The 20,673-nt window shown below is 34.6% G+C and overlaps 4 protein-coding genes across 4 annotated transcripts; 2 read left to right on the top strand and 2 right to left on the bottom strand.

The window, feature by feature from the left end:
- Positions 1 to 1,260: 1,260 nt before the first annotated feature.
- Positions 1,261 to 2,487, bottom strand: LOC101248194 (uncharacterized). Its single transcript, XM_004238257.5, has one exon. It carries the CDS (start codon positions 2,270 to 2,272, stop codon positions 1,412 to 1,414), a length of 861 nt encoding a protein of 286 aa, XP_004238305.2. The 5' UTR covers positions 2,273 to 2,487; the 3' UTR covers positions 1,261 to 1,411.
- Positions 2,488 to 4,684: 2,197 nt separating this feature from the next.
- LOC101248480 (thioredoxin H-type 1) lies at positions 4,685 to 6,821 on the top strand. The gene is made up of 3 exons (XM_004238258.4): positions 4,685 to 5,079; positions 6,266 to 6,388; positions 6,487 to 6,821. The coding sequence occupies exons 1-3, from the start codon at positions 4,984 to 4,986 to the stop codon at positions 6,637 to 6,639; spliced, it is 372 nt and encodes a 123-aa protein (XP_004238306.2). The 5' UTR covers positions 4,685 to 4,983; the 3' UTR covers positions 6,640 to 6,821.
- A 347-nt stretch (positions 6,822 to 7,168) lies between these two features.
- On the bottom strand, positions 7,169 to 11,604 carry LOC101245759 (beta-galactosidase 5). Its single transcript, XM_004238563.5, has 18 exons — positions 11,333 to 11,604; positions 11,151 to 11,246; positions 10,957 to 11,069; positions 10,730 to 10,796; positions 10,486 to 10,578; positions 10,253 to 10,396; positions 10,062 to 10,150; positions 9,869 to 9,974; positions 9,663 to 9,750; positions 9,335 to 9,453; positions 9,077 to 9,241; positions 8,743 to 8,921; positions 8,537 to 8,646; positions 8,341 to 8,450; positions 8,107 to 8,217; positions 7,916 to 8,029; positions 7,534 to 7,736; positions 7,169 to 7,418 (listed from the first exon to the last, which is right to left on the bottom strand). Exons 1-18 carry the CDS (start codon positions 11,501 to 11,503, stop codon positions 7,307 to 7,309), a joined length of 2,190 nt encoding a protein of 729 aa, XP_004238611.2. The 5' UTR covers positions 11,504 to 11,604; the 3' UTR covers positions 7,169 to 7,306.
- Positions 11,605 to 15,005: 3,401 nt separating this feature from the next.
- On the top strand, positions 15,006 to 19,002 carry LOC101245456 (pentatricopeptide repeat-containing protein). The gene has a single exon (XM_004238562.5). It carries the CDS (start codon positions 15,971 to 15,973, stop codon positions 18,623 to 18,625), a length of 2,655 nt encoding a protein of 884 aa, XP_004238610.2. The 5' UTR covers positions 15,006 to 15,970; the 3' UTR covers positions 18,626 to 19,002.
- Positions 19,003 to 20,673: the final 1,671 nt, after the last annotated feature.

The following is a 20,673-nucleotide window of genomic DNA, read 5'->3' as shown; positions in this document are numbered from 1 at the left end:
GGTTCTATGGAAAATGCAATAGCTATTGTAGAAACAGAAACATAACAAATATAGAATATTTTTGCTTAGGAGTACAAATCATTAGCTAACATAATGGTTAAGGGCTGGCATCTAAACAGAGCAGTGTAGCTGCATGCAATGGGTGCAAACTGCAACTGGTCCTGGTTAAGTGGCTCTCGCGTGTGCTTACTAGTACCCAAGGAGATCCATCAAACTTGCAATTTTGGGATTAGAAGCTGACTACTTCCACGAAAATCTTGCAGTTGCAACAGAAAATAGCAAAACCGATTCCTAGTTGAGCTTTAGAGGTTAGAAGTGAACTACTATGTGGAGAATACATACAATAGGAAATGTTTATCTCATGGTGAGATCTTTCTAGTCCAACAGTCCCACTGCTTCACATAATGAACTGGTCATTAAAAGCAGATGCGTTTTCGCTATTAAGTCCCCCAAGAGTAGAGAGTTTTACTCCAAACATTGGCAACCAATAAAGCAGAAAGATGAAGCATACTAGTACTAGTAATTGTCGTAAAAGAAAAACAGATGAATGCTAGTGTGTGTTTGCTATTGAGGTCTAATAAATGGTACAACTAAATTTACTCATCACGTCCGCTGTATTGAAGACAGCATTGTTGTGATCCAGAAGAACTCTGTTAGACTAAAGTGCCTGTTACGAAAAACTACTCCTGCAGCAGACTTGCTGTCGTAGTTGGACAGAATTGCTGCACAGTGTCTTTCCAATGGTAGGCATTGTAATAAAACTGCTGCTAGCATAGTAAAATACTTCTAAGCATTTTGATTCATAACTCTCTTTGAAGAAGAGAGAGCATGATGCAAGATTGCAGCATCTATGTGTGTGTGAGATGACACATTAAGTAAGAGATGTTAAAGTCCCACACGCAAAGAATACTAGTTTAGCTAACAATCTACGAGCTGCTGAAACTGATGAATCCTAGATCACCTTTATGGCTAATACCTGAAATCAATGATGAATTGCACTAGTATACGTCACTCGCAAGCCTAAAAAGATCATTACTTTTGCAAGTATCCACATTCAAACTAATTCGAGGTCTCAAGGAAAAGAAACCACACTATCAACACAAGTTTGTTCATCCAATTGCTGCATCAGCTACTTGCATAAGTATAATGCCACTCCCAATCCTAAAAAGATCACTGCTTTTCAATGTATCCGTGTACAAACTAATTCGCGTCTCAAGGAAAAACCATTTGATAGCAGCAAAAGATAAATCAATCCAACACTATAAAACCTTGTGGAACTAGTATTAGGCATCAAAATTTACATATTCATAAGACAATTCATCACTGTGTATACATTACGAAACCATAGTAATCTAACAAGTCAACAACCCCTTTAGGTAATTCAGCACCAAAAATTCTTACACATTTTTAATCAGGTAGACGGAAACACATCCTTCACAGCAGAAGCAGCACTTAGATAGTTCAAAGTATTCCTCAAAGTCTCCTTCTCCCTCTTCAATCTCATCGCGGTATCTTCTAATTCAAGCAATGCTTGTTGTTCCCTTGGTGCCCCTTCAAACGTACTTCCCACGAAGAACGAAAATGGCGTTGGAAACAAATTCCTCCGCAAATCCGTTGCCTCCTTCTCCGGTTTCCCATTCAATCGGTTCGATAAACGAATCACATCTTTCATATAACTCTCCACCTCATTCGCCAAACCCTCCACATCATCCTCCCCATTCGCCGACGGCCGGTCCTCCAGCCACGTTACCTCTGCAACCAAATACGGTTTAGACCGAACCAATTTATCGACCCGAAACCGCTCCTGCCCTTTACAGATTAAGAAAAACCGGTCATCCACCAGCCGCTCATGCTTAACGACTTCTCCGACGCATCCAACGTCGGCTGTGCCAGTGGCGCTGTCGGAGTAAATAACCCCAAAACGAAGGTCAGTTTGGAGAAGGGTATGCATCATTATCCGGTAACGAAACTCGAAGATTTGGAGCGGGAGAATAGCACCGGGGAAGAGAACGAGAGGAAGAGGGAAAAGGGGTAGCTCAACGACATCGTCTGATTTAGGTGAACCAGTGTGGTGCTTCTCCGGGAAGGAGGAAGAAGCAGAGCATCGAACACCATTCGAGTTACACCGGCGCCGGCGCTGGAGTAACGATTTAGAAGAAAACTGACATTGGGGGTTATTAAATTGAGGGATTAAGAAGAAATTACTAGGGTTTAAGTGGGGTTTGTGAGTGAATGATGAAGAAGGGGAAGGTAAGATTTGAGGTAAAGCCATGAAAACCAGAGGAATAAAAATGGAATCTTTGAAAAAATCAAACAGTAGCCATTGATGAAGAAGAAGATCAAGAATGGTTCTTGATTAAGCGAAGAAGTAGTAGGGGAGAATGAATCAGTTTGTATCCAAATCCACACAAATTTTAAACCTAAAAATATCCGTGGGGGGTTTGATATATCTGAGTGTGGTGAGAACATTTACACGTGGAAATATGTTATCTTGAGCTTACGTGGCAATTTTGATATGTTGAATGGTTAATACTATTTGCCACATCAATTATTTGGATTTTCATTTTCCATCCTACAAAAACAATCTCATAGATCATCTATAGGAAAAGGAAAAATTTCACCATAATGAAGATTACGGTGAAGTAATAAGTATTTTTTTTATGTTTGAGTTTGTAAGATAGATTTTTATTTTCGATATGAAATTTTTTAATGTAAATTCAATTTTTTTAATATGCCTAAAACTAAAAGAATAATCTATTGTTTGAAAATAGTAAAGTAAGAAATAGTAAATTTGGAGAAGTTGTGATGTAGATGATTTGCTATGAATGAGGAAATGGATATACTTGGGGTGATAAAGCTAGGAATCGATAGTTGAGTTTGTTGAATGAAGATTGAAGACTGATGGAATATTTGAAGGAACAAGTCCATTGAAGCAGGTTGACCAGTTAGAGTTAGAGTCATATTCGCCAGCTTGTTTTGATGGACTTGTTTCTTCGACATGTTCTATCACTCTTCAAGCTTTCTTTAGTAGGGTTTGTGAAACGAAATTATCTGTTTACATCTTTGATGGAATGTTCGCTGATTAAACTAGGCATAATACATAAACATGATTTTTAATATGGCTTCAACGAACACTTATGTCTTTCAACTTTGAATATGCACAAGTAGATACTTAAATTTATGTAAAATTGAACAAGTAGACATATGTGTCCTATAGGGTATAATATATCTAATACGTCACGTAGGATACAAAATTTTCAGGTAGGGTGTCATGTAGGATTAAGTTGTCTATTTGTTTATTTTTACACAAATTTAAGTGTTTACTTGTGCAAACTCAAAGTTAAATGTTATAGTTATCCGTTGACGTCGAGTTAAGGAATATATTCATGTATTATGTCATTTAACTAACTTTACATTTATGATTTTGATTCATGGAAACAATATACTTTAAGGAAAAGTATTTGAATTTTGAGTAAAAACAACTGAACTTTAAGAAATGCTCATTGAATTTTTAGCTACGTAAAAAAATGCTTTAGACAAAAATAATTTAGCCCTATCATATATATTTTGACGTTTAGGTAGAAATGTCGTATGCAATTTTAGAAATTTTATATGAATGTTAATTTTGTCAACACCTAAATTCAAAGTTGAAGTCGATGATTTGCAAATATTTATGCAGTACTCATAATTTATAGATGATGGTCCTATTAACACTTTGTCTCCGATTCAGGAAAAAAAAACTTACTCACATCAACTGTTTATATCAAATTAATATAATTATTACTATTACATAATTTAATGAAATAAATGAAACACATGATATATGTGTATTGACTTGCTATATAATATCCAATACGAGTAAGTTTTACTCCCAAACACCACCACGATTAACACATTTTTTGGGGCTTGTGCCACATTAAAGGTAGGCCCTTTGTTTAACTACGATGGGCCATGTCAGGCCATTACGTGATGGGCCAGACCAGCCCAACTACCCTCTTTATTTATGCTTTATCGATTACTCTTTTAATCCAAATATGAACAATGTCAATGACAATAAGTATTTTCAAGCCCTACGTCTTACGTGACGTTTTATGTGGTAAATTAGCAGTTCACGTTTTATACATGTTATATCATTCATGATGTATACCTCTACTTATTGAATTTACATAGATAATATAGTTGAAAGGCATAAAAATTAGATAAAAGCAAGTTAAAAAACGCGCTTTTATATATGATATCAAAATTAAAAAGAACCTATCAAAAAGATGAGCTCATATTCAATATATATTTTACCATATCAAAACTAGAAAGGGATGCCGTGTTTCCAAGTCCTAAGTATACAAATTTCTCCTAATCCGTTGATTTCTTAATTTGGTTTTAGATAATGAAATAATGATATTCCCAACTAACAATAAAATAATTTTAAATCGAACAATCTGTACTTTGCTAAGATTTATTAAACACAAATAGACACTTAATTTTAATGTCACCAAAGAAGTCATCAAAATCGTTATTGTTTCGTCATTATTTTTTTTTTTAAGCTTGATAAATTAGATAAATTTATATTTATTTTTTATTGAAAAATCATGTTTTTTTCTAAATTTTTGTATTAAAGCTTGATAAAAGACTATTTTTTTATTAAAGAGTCTGAATATAAAATATTAAATTAAGTTTATCGTGATTCAATCGATAACGAGAGTCCAAGTTGTTCTTTGTCAATTTGCCCACGTGTCTCCACGTCGCGTGGCATTCAATTTCTCTTACCATTAAACCGACTGAATAAAGTGTTCACACTATGTGACACGTTTCCTAAATTCGTAATTAAGTTTGAAATCCATTACATTTTGGTAATTTACCATCTTCGCTTTCTTGTATAAAGTCTCTGCCTAAGGGAAGATGCTGTGCATTGTGCGTTAGTTTTACGAAGAGCTAAGGACTTGTTTGGTGTTATTTTTGAATTTTTTATTTCTAATATCTTTGAGAATGGCCACTTCATCTGAGGAAGGACAAGTGATCGGCTGCCACAAGGTTGAGGAGTGGAAGGTGCAGCTCCAGAAGGGTGAGGAGACCAAAAAACTGGTATAATTTTGATTTTTTCTCTTTGATAATGGCGATTTTGCTTTGTTACTTTGACTTTGTGTTATGGGTTTGTTTAAAATTTGATTTTGTGAAATGGGTTTTTGTTGTTTCGATATATTGTATGAGATTTTGTTGATTTGTTTTTAGCGGTGGCTCGTCGGTGGGCTTTTTTTGGGTGTTTGTATGCTTACCTAAAGTTTATTGTTTGATTTTCAGTTAATTGTAATATGCTAACGTATGATTTGATGTTAATCTAATCGTATTCTCACCCATTTGATTGGCTTAATTGTGATTTGGAACAAATTTGTAGTTTAAGTTGATGTCTTTGCTGATTAGGCTTTGTGGGGTGGGGTTGGGGTGCTGGATCGCTATCTGGACCCCTTGTGGAAAAATATATGCAATTCGTGTAATTTCAACCAAATTTGTATATGGGTTCAAAAGGTTGTTTGAGCAGGATGTAAAGAAACTGATGGATGTGATGATGTATTTTTTTTAAGACATGGCCCAGCATAAAGTTGATATGATGCTTAACTTGTTGTGCCATGGATTCGAACCAAGTATAGTTCTTTTTAGTAAAACATTATATTATATAAGTTGAGGTGAAGTCACCACACCGATGGTATGGCAGGGGCGGAGCCAGGTTAGGGCTGAGGGGGTTAATTTTTTTTAAAAAAATGTATACATAGTAGATGTTGAACTCCTTTTGGCCTGGGGCGTGTTTAGTGATCTGGACAGTCAGGTGATTTAGTGGTTAATGAAGGGGAGAAGCATAATGGATGCAAAAATATTAGGTGATGTCTAAGTATGTAGGGGTGATTTCTTCCTGCCTAAGTCTTAGACGGTAGAGATGGTAACCGTGATAGAATAGTAGTTGTCTGGACGATGATGGTATGCTTAAATATGCTTCAGATTTCTAGTTGTTGGGCGTAAATCTTACTTGTAAACCAGCATTGCTTCGAACTTAGCATAAGCATATATATATATATATTATGAACATTTTAAATATATGTACTTTTTCGAGTCGAGGTCACTGTACATCTGCCCCTTGCTGTTAGTTAGACCAAGTAGAATTAGTACAGAATGAGGCTGTCTTTAAATATGCCTCTGAATTTTCGAAATTGTTGGGCATAAGTCTTTTCTTTTCAACTAGTGTATAACTCATGTAAAATACAACTTGTTGATCAAGGTGGTGGTGGATTTTACTGCTTCCTGGTGCGGTCCTTGCCGTTTTATTGCCCCAATTCTTGCTGACATTGCTAAGAAGGTGCCCCATGTTATATTCCTCAAGGTTGATGTTGATGAACTGAAGGTACGTCTCCGATCAAAATTTGCATCAATTTGTACTCGTTTTTTGACTAATGTAATCAGTGACTGTGATTGTAAATCGACATGTAACTTTTCTTGCAGAAAGTTGCAGAGGAATGGAATGTGGAGGCAATGCCAACTTTTGTCTTCATTAAAGAGGGTAAAGAAGTGGATAGGGTTGTTGGTGCCAATAAAGACGGATTGCTTCAGACCATAGAGAAGCATGGTGCTGCTCCTGCTGTTGTGACTGCTTGAGCCTTGATATTTAGTTTTGTCTTCTGTAATAACTCTGGATGGTTGTTTTTTAATTATCCACCATATTTTTACTGCTTTCTTGAAAGATTTGTTATGTTGGTGTTTGGAATCTGACATTTGTGCATATGGTGTTTGCTGGTGTAAGGCTATATGTCCATTTCTATCAAAAGACTCTTTTCCCATTTCTGCTCTAGACTTGTTTATAATTACATAAATCTTTTGGTTTTTGTAGATTATCAACATCTAAGGTCACCTTTGAGCAGGTGTGAATTGAAAGAAGTGTACTAAGTACACTTTTTTGAATTTGAAGTTGTGTTTGGACATGAATTGCGCTGCGAAACGTGTATTTACTGTAGATTTATGATTCTATTCCCTCTTGCTCATATACATAAATGGATATGAAATATGATTTGAGATATTGTGTCTAGGCACTTGATCTTGTTTACTTTATAAAGGTCATGGGTTACACAATGTCAGAAAGAATGTGAGATACCATACTGTGTACTGGGAACAGAAGACATCAAACATATACATCCACCAAGCATAGTGGAAATTCATAATGGTTTATTCTAATAATGAAAAGAAACAAGAAATTCTAGCATATCTTGGATTTTCCAAGAAATGTGATGGAACTCATCATCTAAACCTACAGAACAAATAAACTAACTCATGAAGTTGTCCTTTTCACTAGCAATATCCTTGATACATCACCACCTATTTCCTCGAACAAAACGAACAAATTTTGTGTTGGTTTCAACCAAGATCTTGGGACATGGTACCTACAGAAGCAGAATAGACAAAGGAATTGTTAGCAGATGCAATTGTGTTGTTGATGATATGAAAGAAATCTAAGGTATGATTGATGGAAGAATCAGTAGAAATTCAAGGAAGTACCATTTTTGAGTTGGCTGACCACAACCAAGTTGACATTTTGTCTGTCTGTATGTTCCAGCATAGTGGAAATCATCACACTTGCCGTTAGCAGTTGCTGTCCAATATCGGCCTATGCTTTGTCCATTGATCCATACTTGTCCTTTACCCATGCTTCTCATGTCTAGTGCCACAGGGTCATTTCCTTCTGGTGCATCAAAATAAGCCTGCAGAGGCGGATCCAGTATGTGAACATAATAGCTTCAAGCTTCAAAATTCTTTGAGAATATGGTCTATATACATATAGGTGGTCTATACTAGAAATGATCAGTGTGTTCAATTGATCCCACTCCCAAAATTCTGTGTACGCCTTTGTTAGGAACTTAAATCTCTCTCATTTATTTACCTTGTACCATTTAAGAGGTTGTTGTCCTTGGGTAGCTACTGCACCACCAATCCATTCAATGGAAGATGCTCCGTGTTGGGTGATCAAGTTCATTGTTTCTCCTTTCAATCCAGCCTGAAAGACCTCTTTAACTGTCAATGATCTTTTTAAATACAAAAAGAAGAGTAAAAGATTTGGTAAAGATTCAGTACTCTGTATGTCCATTTCTGTGACGATAGGTCTTTATGGCCTTGGTTGAGACCTTGAAGAACAACTGGCCCGAGTATTCCTGTATTCCATTCCTCGTAATGCAGTCCAATGTTCTTCAAGGCAATAAGTGTAATTATCATCAATTGAGAACAAAAAACTGGCAACATAGAGTAACAAAAGTTTGAATCTGTTTTTGCCTTGATGGCAAGTACTGAAGACAAAGATGAGAAACTAACCGGTAAGCCAACAGCAATACTCAGTAGCTCTATTGTATTGCTTCCGGCCTGCAGATCAACTGGTCCTGTGAAAGAGAACTTTGTGTCCTTCCGAGTACCATAAGAAGATCCTGAAAATCACGAATTGGCTACTGTCATGAAAATCTTATATCAAAAATGTCTCCTACTAGCTGTTCTACCAATTATGTGCATATACCTGAAAGTTTCCCATTTACAAAAACATGAACTGCGTGTCCATTTGAGTAGACGTTAAGGGTTGGTTTTTGTCCCCCTCGTAGAAATGATTCTGAGGGACTAACATCGACACTGCATTCCAAGTAAGAAAGTGAATTCATTGTCAATATTAGAAAAGTTCATATATTTATGTTTAAATGATTTTTTCGACTTATTTATGAATCTCACCTTGTTATGTACCACAAGTAATCACTGTTATCTCTGGTGATATTTATCTGCTCCAAAAGTCCTACAGCTTCAAATGTTGAACTGTCCTCTAAAGAAAATACATCTTCATTATAAGCCCCCCAAGAGTGGAGCTGAGAGCCAGTTGGTGTCATTCGCACTTGTGAAGTTCGAGCCCCAACCTTATCAAGAAAAAGATGTTTTAAATTACTAAGCTGAAAGACAAAGTGCATAGCTACAAAAAAGAGATTGAATGACAATGAATAGTGTCTGTTGACAGTACGCGACCAAGGTTCAAATTTGCAATTGTACAAATGCTTGTTGAAATCCTGCTTACCTTTGCTGTATTAAAGGCAACATGGCTGCAGTCTGGAAGAATACTGCTGGACCAAGGAGGAAGATTGTAGTGCTTGTTGTTAAAAACTACTCTAGCAGCAGAGTTACTGTCATAATTTGAGAGAAATGCTGCACAGTTTCCTTTGCCAGACGAGAATACGTGAGCCTAGAATAAATGACTTTTTTGATTCAGCAAGACAAACAAGTAAAGCAAATTTCATATTTTTTGAGGTTAAAAACCTTAATAATGGATACTAACCTGCTGATAGTTTCCTAGTGAAACAACAGTGGGATCTGAAGATAATAACGCACTCTCACATAGTTTGATTACCCTGTGGAACTCCTTTAGATGGCTATATTTGGGTTCCCTGATCAAACCTGATTACATATGAGGTTAAGAAGTTAGCTCATAACCAAAAGTTCAATCTAGAGTTTGATCAGGTTACTTCAGCATATGTCATGAAATGAATTAGAACGTCTTTCATAGCGATAATGATAGACAAGGACTATAACTTAGAGATTTTGTGTTCTAAATTCACGCGTAAAAGGACTTTCTAGCCATCATGGACTGAGCTGATTAATCTCACCATATTCATCAATGGGAGCATCATAATCATAACTTGTTGTTATAAAAGGTCCTCCAGCTGTACGGCCAAAGTTGGTTCCCCCGTGGAACTGTTAAAAGAAGACATAATTAAGACAAGCAAGATCATTCATCCTATTCAAGCATCAACATGTTCAGTATGAACGTTGGATTTTCTTCTTCTTCTTTTTTTCGGAGGAAGTTTATTACCATGTAGTAATTAACAAATGAGCCACCTTTTTGTATGAAACGAGCAACTGCAAATGCCAAATCTTGAACTGGCCTCATAGGTATCGTGCTACCAAATTCAGTGAACCTTCCGTCAACAAAACAAAAGAAGATGTGAACCAATTGATGAAAATGAACCTTATGAAATGTTCAAGTTTCTTAAAGAAGATGTTACCAGCCAGTCCAAGCTTCAGTCCACATAGTTGGTTTGTAAGGTTTGTTGGGAGAAAATTCATCACAGTAAAAACCATTGCATGTATTTATCTGATTAAGACACATGCTTAGAGCCCTCAGTCAGTAGTTTCAAGAACGTTATGCCTAAATCCGAGCTATTTATATATACTGAGAGTAACAGGAGAAACTTACGATAGGGTCAGGGGCATCATCCTCTTTGCACATTACCCAGGGGACACCAGTATTTAATCCAACAGCCATTTGTGCAGCCCATTGGACATATGCTTCACCAGCTGCTCCAAGCGCCTCTTTTTCTGGTTGATATTCATTTTCAATCTAACCAAACACAACTTCAAAACACTCAGCTAGACAGTTGCGCGGTATATCATGCATTACAGAAAACAGAAATTCCACAAGTTTCATACCTGAGACAGTATAATGGGACCTCCTTGAGATTCAAACAAGTTTTCACTCTTCATCATTTCAACTATTTTATTTGTGAACTTTTGCATTGCTGCCTTTACCATAAAACAATTGAAATGTCAATACTACAACTCATGATCAGAATCTATCAATTGGTATAATTGGTGGTGTATTTGTACAACATAGTCGAAGAAAGTTCAGTTACTTTAACACAACAAAAAGATCATTTTTTGACTATGCACAAACCTTGAAAGGTTCATTATCTGTTCTGAAGCTGATGCCAGGAACATATTTCAACCATACTGGAAATCCTCTGCATCAAATGAGAGGTTACATAGACTCATTAGCTCATTGTTGAAATCAATCATATATTAAACTAAAAATAGCCGACAGATGTATAATATGTGTATGATCGTGCATATTATAATCTGTCCATCTATTCGTGTAAAGATCCCTCGAAGTAAAGCTATTACCCAAAATTCCACTCAGCACAAACATAAGGTCCAATGCGCAAATGTGCATAAAGACCAGCTTTCTGCACAGTCTTTATAAACCTTACAAGATCATATCTCCCATCAAAATTATACTGTCCACAAGAAATTATATTGTATATAAGCAATAAGATAAACATAAAGATCAAGTCTTTTTGGACAAACTGTACACTCACATTGCCAGGGGAAGGTTCATGAACATTCCAAAAAACATAAGTTTCAATAACATCCAAGTTTGCATCTTTAGCCTTGTTTATAAGATCTTCCCACATCTGCAACACCCCCATTTCATTTAATTCATCAGTACATTAACATTTAGTCGAGATGGTCACACATTTTAAACAGAAAGTGAGAGTACCTCAGGGGTGCTTCTAGGATAATGTATGGAACCAGATAGAAGAATTCTTCTTTGCCCATTAATGATAATAGCCTTTTTATCATAAGTAACAATGCAAAAGACCAACTGAACTACCATTAACAAAGAAAAAATATAAACTTTTAGGAACTTGGAAACTAAACTTGTCTCCATTTTTTTGTCAACACTTGTAATACAGAGAGTCAAGAATTATAGTATGCAGAATGGCAATATATATGGTGCTGTTTGGGTTCTTCTTGCTCATCAGCTAGTAAGCTACGGTGAGGGAAAGAGTGTACACAGACGTAGTCTACCTCGTGAAAATAAAAAATATATTTAATTCCAAAAGATCTTATGACTATTAGTGTATGACAAAGCAATTTGAAAAGGTTGAAAAGGAAAATACGAAGTAAAATAGATAATAGTAACAAATAATATGATAATCGAAACACAAAATATAGAAAGAGTCCAATGTTCATAAATGGAGCCTTCTCAATAATATATATAAGTGTACAATTTCATATGACAATAATTAAGATAGGTAATTTCAATTTCTTTTTGCCTTTCGATTTCATGTGTATCAGTGCATGTTGTGGATTAATTTATTGTCTTGAAATATTATTTTTATCAGTTCTTTTTTAAGATTAATTTTTTTTTTTTGTTAGATCAATTTGAAATATAGTGTAGCAATACAGTAAATGTGAATCATAAACAATACTAATTCAAATAAATAGATAAATAATGTTCAAATTTAAAGTAGATCTCGAGATTTATCTAGTCCCCATATCTGAAGTGTGGCCTCCTTTTTTATTTACTTTTTACCCTTTTTTGTTTGTAAAAGTTCATCTTTAAATTTAGTGCTTATTATTTTCTTCTCAAAATTATCCATCATAATTTTTTTCACACTTCATCTTAAAATATTAATTAAAAAGAATTGTAATTGTTTTATTATTCGTTGATATTTGAATAATCATAATATCACTCGCAATAAAAGTATTTATAAATGACAATATTTTGAGATAATTATCTTTTTAAATTACGATGAATAATTTAAGGCGCGAGAATATATAATTGAATGTGAGATTTGAGTTTCAACGGTATTCTATATATAATATTCAATCAATATTAATTAAACATGTAGTAATTTGTATTTTTTTTTTGCATGGTTTATAAATGTTTGACTTACAAAACCGTCTTTTAAGTTGTTAGAGATGTTGTCTCATCACACATTCATATTAGACAAAAAATAAACTAGGGTTACGTTAGTACTTACGTACTTCCGTCCCTTTTATTATGAACTATTGTTTTCCTCATCATCGGTTTTAGAATGGATATATTTTTTAATTTTCTCATGTTTGATTGGTTGAATATCTTAGAAGTTATTTTTTTGTTTGAAAATAAGCTCCTAAAAATAAGTTATTTATTAAAATAAGAAATACAAGTTTCATCACTAACATTTTACATTAATTAATTGTGTCCTCCTGATTATCTAGCATACTTCATCTTCACCCACACCACACCTAGCTTGCACCCTAATCAGTGGCGGAGCTAGGATTTCTAATAAGAAGGTATAAAATCTTAAAAAGTAAATCATGAACTGATTAAAAGTGATTTAACATCTATTATATATATAATCTACTATATATATGTAAAAAAAATTAATCTTAACCGTGTATAAATAGTAATATTTTCTGCCAAAGGAAATTCGAATGAACCCCCTAACTCTATGCTAGCTCCGCTCCCGCCCTTAACTCTCCCGGTGTCTGTCTAAATTATATACATTTCGAAAAATCATAATATTTAATTTTTAGGCTAGTGTAACAAATTCAACGGTCTATGGCAACAAGTTACACTAGTAAAGTGTGAAATTAAATGACAGTGGGAATATTATATTGTTAGAGAGCAAATATCGGATCTAGTTTTCATATTTATTGATTAAATGTCCTCCTCTATGAAATTTTAGTCGTTACAAATAAATGTGTTTCGAAATATTTGAGGTTTCAAAATAAAATAAAATATTTTTATTATTTATTTATTTTTCAATTCATACTTAATTACGTGAGCGATTTAAGATAGATAAAGAGTATTGTGAATTTTTCTCATCTAAATAAATTTGATTGAAAATAATTATTATTTTAGAAAACCAAGAATATTAATTTTTCAAGAGTAAACAATCAAATCTAATACAGTTTCTAAAAAAGTCTTTATCAAAAAAAATCTTGAAAAGACGGTTAATTAAGAAAGAAAATAAAAGCTTATATATTATTATAACCTTTATAATACAGTTATTAAATAATTTTGTTAGTGGACGTATTAAATTATATAATTTCAAACAACAATAACAAAAAAAAGAAAGACCAAATGGAGTAATAATATGGTGAGACAATATTAGTCCTATATTTACTTGGCGTTATTAATAATTGATTCAAATGTTCAAACTACATTCCTGACGTTTAATCAAAGCTGTATATTGTAGAGGGCAAGCAACGCAGCCATGTTGGTTGTTTGGTTCGCGGACAAATTTATTTTGATCGAGATAATTATAGTCATGTCATTATGATTCTCTGACTAATTTATCTCATTTATCAAATGAATATAAACTTATTATGAGATTAATTACTTATATCTTTAACAAAAAGGGTGTAACTGTAATATTTAAGGGGTTGTTTGGTTACTGGTTAGAGTTATGCAGGTATTAGCTATGCAGGGTTTAGCTGTGCAGGGTTTAGCTATGCAGGGTTTAGCTATGCAGGATTTAGTTATGCAGGTATTAATTATGTAGATATTATTTAGTTATCGTAGAGATTACAATAAATTATGAACTATTTAATATTAAACTTATTGTAAATTATTAATATATATTATTTACAAAATAATAATACATGCTAATAAATGTGAAATATATAATGTTAATATGGGATTAGCATATGTACTGTTAAAAAATATACAATAAATTTCTAATATTAAAAAGATATTTATATTTGCATAAATCAATCAAAATGATAAGTATATAAAAAGAATTGAAAATATTCTATATAGAATAAAAAATAAAACAACACATGTTGATAGGAAACAATAAATTTTCCAATTAAAAAAAATAAAATAAAATAAAAGAAATAAAAATGGTTTATATATATATATATATATATATATATATATATATAAAGAACAAACCTATATATAGGAAAATAATAAAGTATCTAATTAAAAATAATAAAATAAATTAATAGGATAAATATATAATTTATCACTTTAATACATGTATAACTAATACTCACATAACTTATTCCATCCTTATAAGTTATGTTGATATTAATTACGTAGGACTATAAAAATGCAACCAAACATAGTATAAATCGTGTTGACTTTTCAACCTAATAAAAAACTTTTACCAAACATTATAAAACTAATACAATATTTTATACATAAATAACAAGCCTTCTTATACCGTAATCAAATGGCCCCTAACTTAATCATGAACATAATATTTTACCTTATTTCATAAACCAAACAACTGATGATTTTGTATATGTTTGAGTTATTTTTTTCTAGACGAAATATGTTGTTTGTTCCAATAAATTTAGCGTTTGAAACTTAAAGAAGCAGCAACATACACCGTTCTTCCGCCGTTTGTTCCTCGTTTCTTCAATTTCCAAGAGCTTAATCTCAATCTTGTTTTGGTTTTTGGTCGTGGTGGATTTGACTATTCACTCCTACGCTTTGTCTCATGGACAAGTGAACAATCTTTAATACGGAATTTTGCTTTCACATATATTCTGAAATACAAATATATAGGAAAAGAGATGAGTGAGCGAGAGTTCATGTATCTTAGATATATATGAACTTGTTATACCAAATACATTTCAAATATATGTTGAAATACAAATACATAAGGAGAGAGGTGATCGAGTAGGAAGGAGGCGAGTGAGAAAGTCAGTGTATCCAAAATACATGTGAATCACACTAAATATATGTATATAGGATAACAAATACATTTCAGATATATTTTGAAATACGGATACGTAAGGAGAGAGGTGAGCGAGAGAGTAGAGAGAAGAGAGGCTAGCGACTAGCGAGAGAGTTAGTGTATCCCTAGATACATATAAATCCACTTGGATATAATGCATCTAGAACAAACTACACCTAATTTTAACATCGTGTATCTAAGATACATGACGCATCAGATACATATACCAAACACATGTGAATTCACTTGGAGACAAGGTATGTGGAACAAATTACCCTTAATTTTAATCTCATGTAATCAAGATATATACATAACTTTGGGTAAATCCCTCACTGTGTAATAGCCTACAAACCACACAAGAAATGTAAACTGCGTTAGACAAGCCCTATGTAACAGGTTCGACTCAGAAGACATAGAAGGGGATTGATTCCGAATTATATGCGTGGATAACCACTTTAACTGAGAAAGGCCGTAAGCCCAATACTGAAGTTGGGTTTCTAACCAAGCGTTGGCCCAAGTGAGGTTAGTTATGGATAATCCGAGTTGTCAATTTCTGTTTGGTTCAAAGTAGAATCATGGCTGCACTTCGTATGGCTCTCTGCAACTCATTCATCACTCACTCAAAGTGATCATAAACTCCAAAAAAAGAAGAAGGAAAAACTGGGTACTCTCAAATGGAGAGTGTAATTCTTCCTTGTAAATCAATTTTTCCAACAATTTCAGAATTACCTCAAAATCATCATCCAAAAACAAAAGTACCCATCAATTTTGTACCCAATACAGAGGAATCAAGATTAACAGATACCCATTTGGATTATCTCTGCAAAAATGGGCGCCTCAATGAAGCCATAACAACTCTTGAATCCATTTCCCAATATGGGTATAAGGTAAAAACCGAAACTTTTTCAAGACTGATAGAATCTTGCATCAATGAAAAGTCACTGTATTTAGGCCGTAAACTTCATAAGGAAATGAATATTTTACTAGAAAAAGTTGACCCTTTTATTGAAACTAAGTTGTTAGGGATGTATTCGAAATGTGGGTCTTTACAAGAAGCGTATGAAACGTTTGATAAAATGCGTAAAAGGGATTTATTTGCTTGGTCTGCTATGATCGGTGCTTGTTCGAGAGATAGTAGATGGAGTGAAGTTATGGAGCTTTTTTATATGATGATGGGGGATGGTGTAGTACCTGATAGCTTTTTGTTCCCAAGGATTTTGCAAGCAAGTGCTAATTGTGGGGATGTTGAGACTGGTATGTTGATTCATTCTATAGCGATTCGATGTGGAATGAGTTCTGAGATTCGTGTGAATAATTCGCTTCTGGCTGTTTATGCAAAATGTGGGTTATTAGGTTGTGCAAAGAGGATTTTTGAGAGTATGGAGATGAGGGATACAGTGTCTTGGAATTCAATCATAATGGCATATTGTCACAAGGGTGATATTGTTGAGGCACGGAGGTTATTGAACTTGATGCGTCTTAAAGGTGTAGAACCAGGTTTGATTACCTGGAATATATTGATAGCAAGCTATAATCAGCTAGGCAGGTGTGATGAGGCCCTGGAGGTTATGAAGGAGATGGAGGGTAATGGAATAATGCCTGATGTTTTTACATGGACTTGTCTAATTTCAGGTATGTCTCAACATAACAGGAACAGTCAGGCGCTAGAATTGTTCCGGGAGATGATTTTGAATGGGGTTACACCAAGTGAAGTTACACTTACAAGCACAGTTTCGGCTTGTGCATCTCTTAAGGACCTGAGGAAGGGAAGAGAGCTCCACTCCTTGGTTGTTAAATTGGGATTTGATGGAGGGGTAATTGTTGGGAATGCTTTGGTTGACTTATATTCCAAGTGTGGTAAACTCGAAGCTGCTCGGCTGGTCTTTGATATGATCCCAGAGAAAGATGTATACAGTTGGAATTCCTTGATTGGAGGGTACTGCCAAGCTGGGTGCTGTGGAAAGGCCTATGATCTTTTTATCAAGATGCATGAGTTTGCGGTATCACCTAATGTAATCACGTGGAATGTGCTGATTACAGGACACATGCAAAATGGTGATGAGGATCAAGCATTGGATCTTTTCTGGAGGATGGAGAAGGACGGGAACGTTGAGCGGGATGCTGCTTCATGGAATGCTCTCATTGCTGGCTATTTGCATAATGGACAGAAAGATAAAGCATTGGGTATATTCCGGAAAATGCAGTCATCTGGTTTTAAGCCAAACACAGTTACCATTCTGTCCATCCTACCAGCATGTGCAAACCTAATTGGCGCAAAGAAGGTGAAAGAGATCCATTGTTGTGTTTTGCGTTGCAATCTAGAAAATGAGCTGTCCATTGCTAATTCTCTTATAGACACATACTCCAAGTCTGGGGGATTACAATACTCGAAAACAATATTTGATGTGATGTCAACCAAAGATATCATTTCTTGGAACACATTGATTGCTGGTTATGTTTTACATGGCTTTTCCAATGACGCAATAAAGTTATTTCATGAAATGGAAGAGGCAGGGCTTAAACCAAATAGGGGTACTTTCTCCAGTGTGATTTTGTCTTATGGTCTAGCCAAAATGGTTGAAGAGGGGAAGCGTATGTTCTCTAGCATGTCCGAAGAGTGTCGGATTGTTCCAGGTCTAGAACATTGTGTGGCTATGGTTACTTTATATGGACGCTCAGGTAAACTTGAAGAAGCAATTGATTTTATAGACAATATGACCATGAAGCATGATATATCTATATGGGGTGCATTGCTGACTGCTTCTCGTGTGCATGGTAATTTAAATTTAGCTATCCATGCTGGGGAACAATTACTCAAACTGGATCCTGGAAATTTTGTGATCCATCAGTTACTTTTACAGTTATATGTACTACGTGGGATTTCTGAAGAATCAGTAACAGTGATGCGACCTAGAAAAAGAAATCATCATGAAGAGCCTCTTAGTTGGAGCTGGACTGAGATCAACAATGTGGTCCATGCTTTTGCTTCAGGTCAGCAAAGTAATTCTGAGGTTCCAGATTCTTGGATAAAAAGAAAGGAAGTAAAAATGGAGGGATCCAGCTCTTGCAATAGGCTTTGCATCAAAGAAGAGGAGAACGAAGATATTACTAGAGTTCATAGTGAGAAGCTTGCACTTTCTTTTGCCCTCATTAACAGTCCTCAATCTTCTCGAGTGATAAGAATTGTTAAGAACCTCAGAATGTGTGAAGATTGCCATAGGATTGCCAAACTTGTTTCTCAGAAATATGAACGTGAAATATACATACATGACTCAAAGTGCTTGCATCACTTTAAAGATGGTTATTGTTCCTGTGGCAATTATTGGTAGTTAAGTGGCCAGGAACAGTAATTTTCTTGCAGGCAAGTCTCCTCTTCCCCAAGGATTTGATCGATCTTCTGTTTTCCGAAGAAAAGTTTTGCATGAGGTAAAGATCCTCTTTGACAATGTATAGATGATGGTGCAAACCGTAGCAACTCAAATGTTGTGCTGCTGTAAATATGTGTTTGGTCAGATCTTGTAAATGGTTGAGAGAAATTTCAATTATGACAGTAGTTCATAAGCTCTGTATCAAATTGTACATATGCTAAAGAGATAATCTTTAGCAAGTGTTTCCCAAGGGTGTAGTTAGTCAACATTTTTCTTGTTTACTTTTGATGCTTGTTTTCTGAATGATATGCCTAATAGACTGCTTAAGTTTCCGCTAACAGAAGGTTAACTCAGTTTTAGTCTAGTCAATAAGTCACCTCCATCCATATGGAGTGATGAATGCACATTGTTAAAAGTCGATTTGTTTTCTTTTATTATTCTTTCTGTTTTTCGTTCAATCTCAGATAGTCCAATGGATAGTGAAACATCCAGCTCCATGTACTGGTGGAGAAGGTGGGAGGCCATGGGACAATGGAACTTCTTTTGGGATCAAAAAAGTGGTTCTAAGCAGATCAGAGGCCATTTTCTGTATCGCGATGATGTCTGGTGTGTTCCCAAGTTGGCTTTGTAAATGATTTTGTACACTCCTTTGAACATATGATATCTTATTTCTATCAATGTAAACTTTGGATTCAATCAACAAAGGTAGAGGTACTTGTATGTAAGGTCACAAGTTCGAGCCGTGCACCAAGTAAACTATGTCTAGTATTTTAGTGTATATGGTTCAATGCATCTGCAACACTTATTGGACATTCAAAGAACCTCAAAGCCATCTTCTCTTACAAAGATTTTTGTATTATTGTGGGCTTTTGGTAGTCAACAAAGATGAGCTTTAATGGGCTTGACTAGAATTCTGATGGGCTTTGACTTGGTCCCTTCAACATATGTGTAAGCCCACCATTACTAAATCTTTTTTTTCCATTAAGCTAATTAATTAGGAAACCAATAATATTATATAGTTAGATTTTTGTAATTATTAGCAAGCAATATTGACTTTTCAGTCACATAAACTCTTCCAGTTGAGAGGCAGCTTAACCAGTTTTATGGAAAATATCTGATGACTAACCAAATGAATGTATTTCAATTAGCTGTCTAACATAAAACAATTGACTCGGTCCGAATAATCCAAATTTCCAGCATCGTAGGGTATATTTAACGATTTCTTCATATTCAGAGGTCGATTATGAGACTTCTAGCTAAAGATAAAAGAATTCCGAGTCATAATTTTTCATTTATCATGTGTTTTAAATGTTGTTGCACCTCTATAATTTGTGAGGAAAAAGAACAAGGAGTGGACATATACCCCATCAAAACAAAACTAGGTCAACAAATTAAAGAGTGAACAATGACTAGTAATAATAATTATAAATAAAAATGGTCCCAAATGTTCACAATCATGAAGTGAGCAACTCCTAATTATTCTCTAATTAGCTAGATTTTCTTGCACCAAATGTTATTCCATGATGGCCAATGGCCACTAATATGTAACAGTATAAACACATTATATGTTTCTTATTTTAATGAACAATATTTGGTTCCCACTTGGTGCCAATAGGAGTGAGTATATGACCCAATTAAATCTGAACTCGCGTCGTATAGTCTCATGATACGATTCAGGACTTAAACGACTCGAGACACTTGATAAATGAGTACTTATCAATCTATCCCAATTCATGTTAATTAGATAATATACTCTTTGTAAACGTATAACAATTATTTTTAACCAATATAAGCACTAATATTGTAAAATGATTATACAATTAGTGAAATTAGGTCTTAGGCTTAACTCACACCCCAAAAGCTAGCTCAAAGGATGGAGGATTGCCCAAGCCTTATAAAGAGTCCACCCATCTCATTAATCACCGATGTGGGACTTTTGTCATTCTTTAACACCCCACCTCACGCCCAGTGCTTAGCATCTGGTGCGTGGGCAATTTTAATTTTGGGGA

The sequence above is a fragment of the Solanum lycopersicum genome, chromosome 4 (assembly GCF_036512215.1).
Source record: "Solanum lycopersicum chromosome 4, SLM_r2.1".
Classification (NCBI taxonomy): domain Eukaryota; kingdom Viridiplantae; phylum Streptophyta; class Magnoliopsida; order Solanales; family Solanaceae; genus Solanum; species Solanum lycopersicum.
This window is presented reverse-complemented; position numbering and strand designations above follow the sequence as displayed.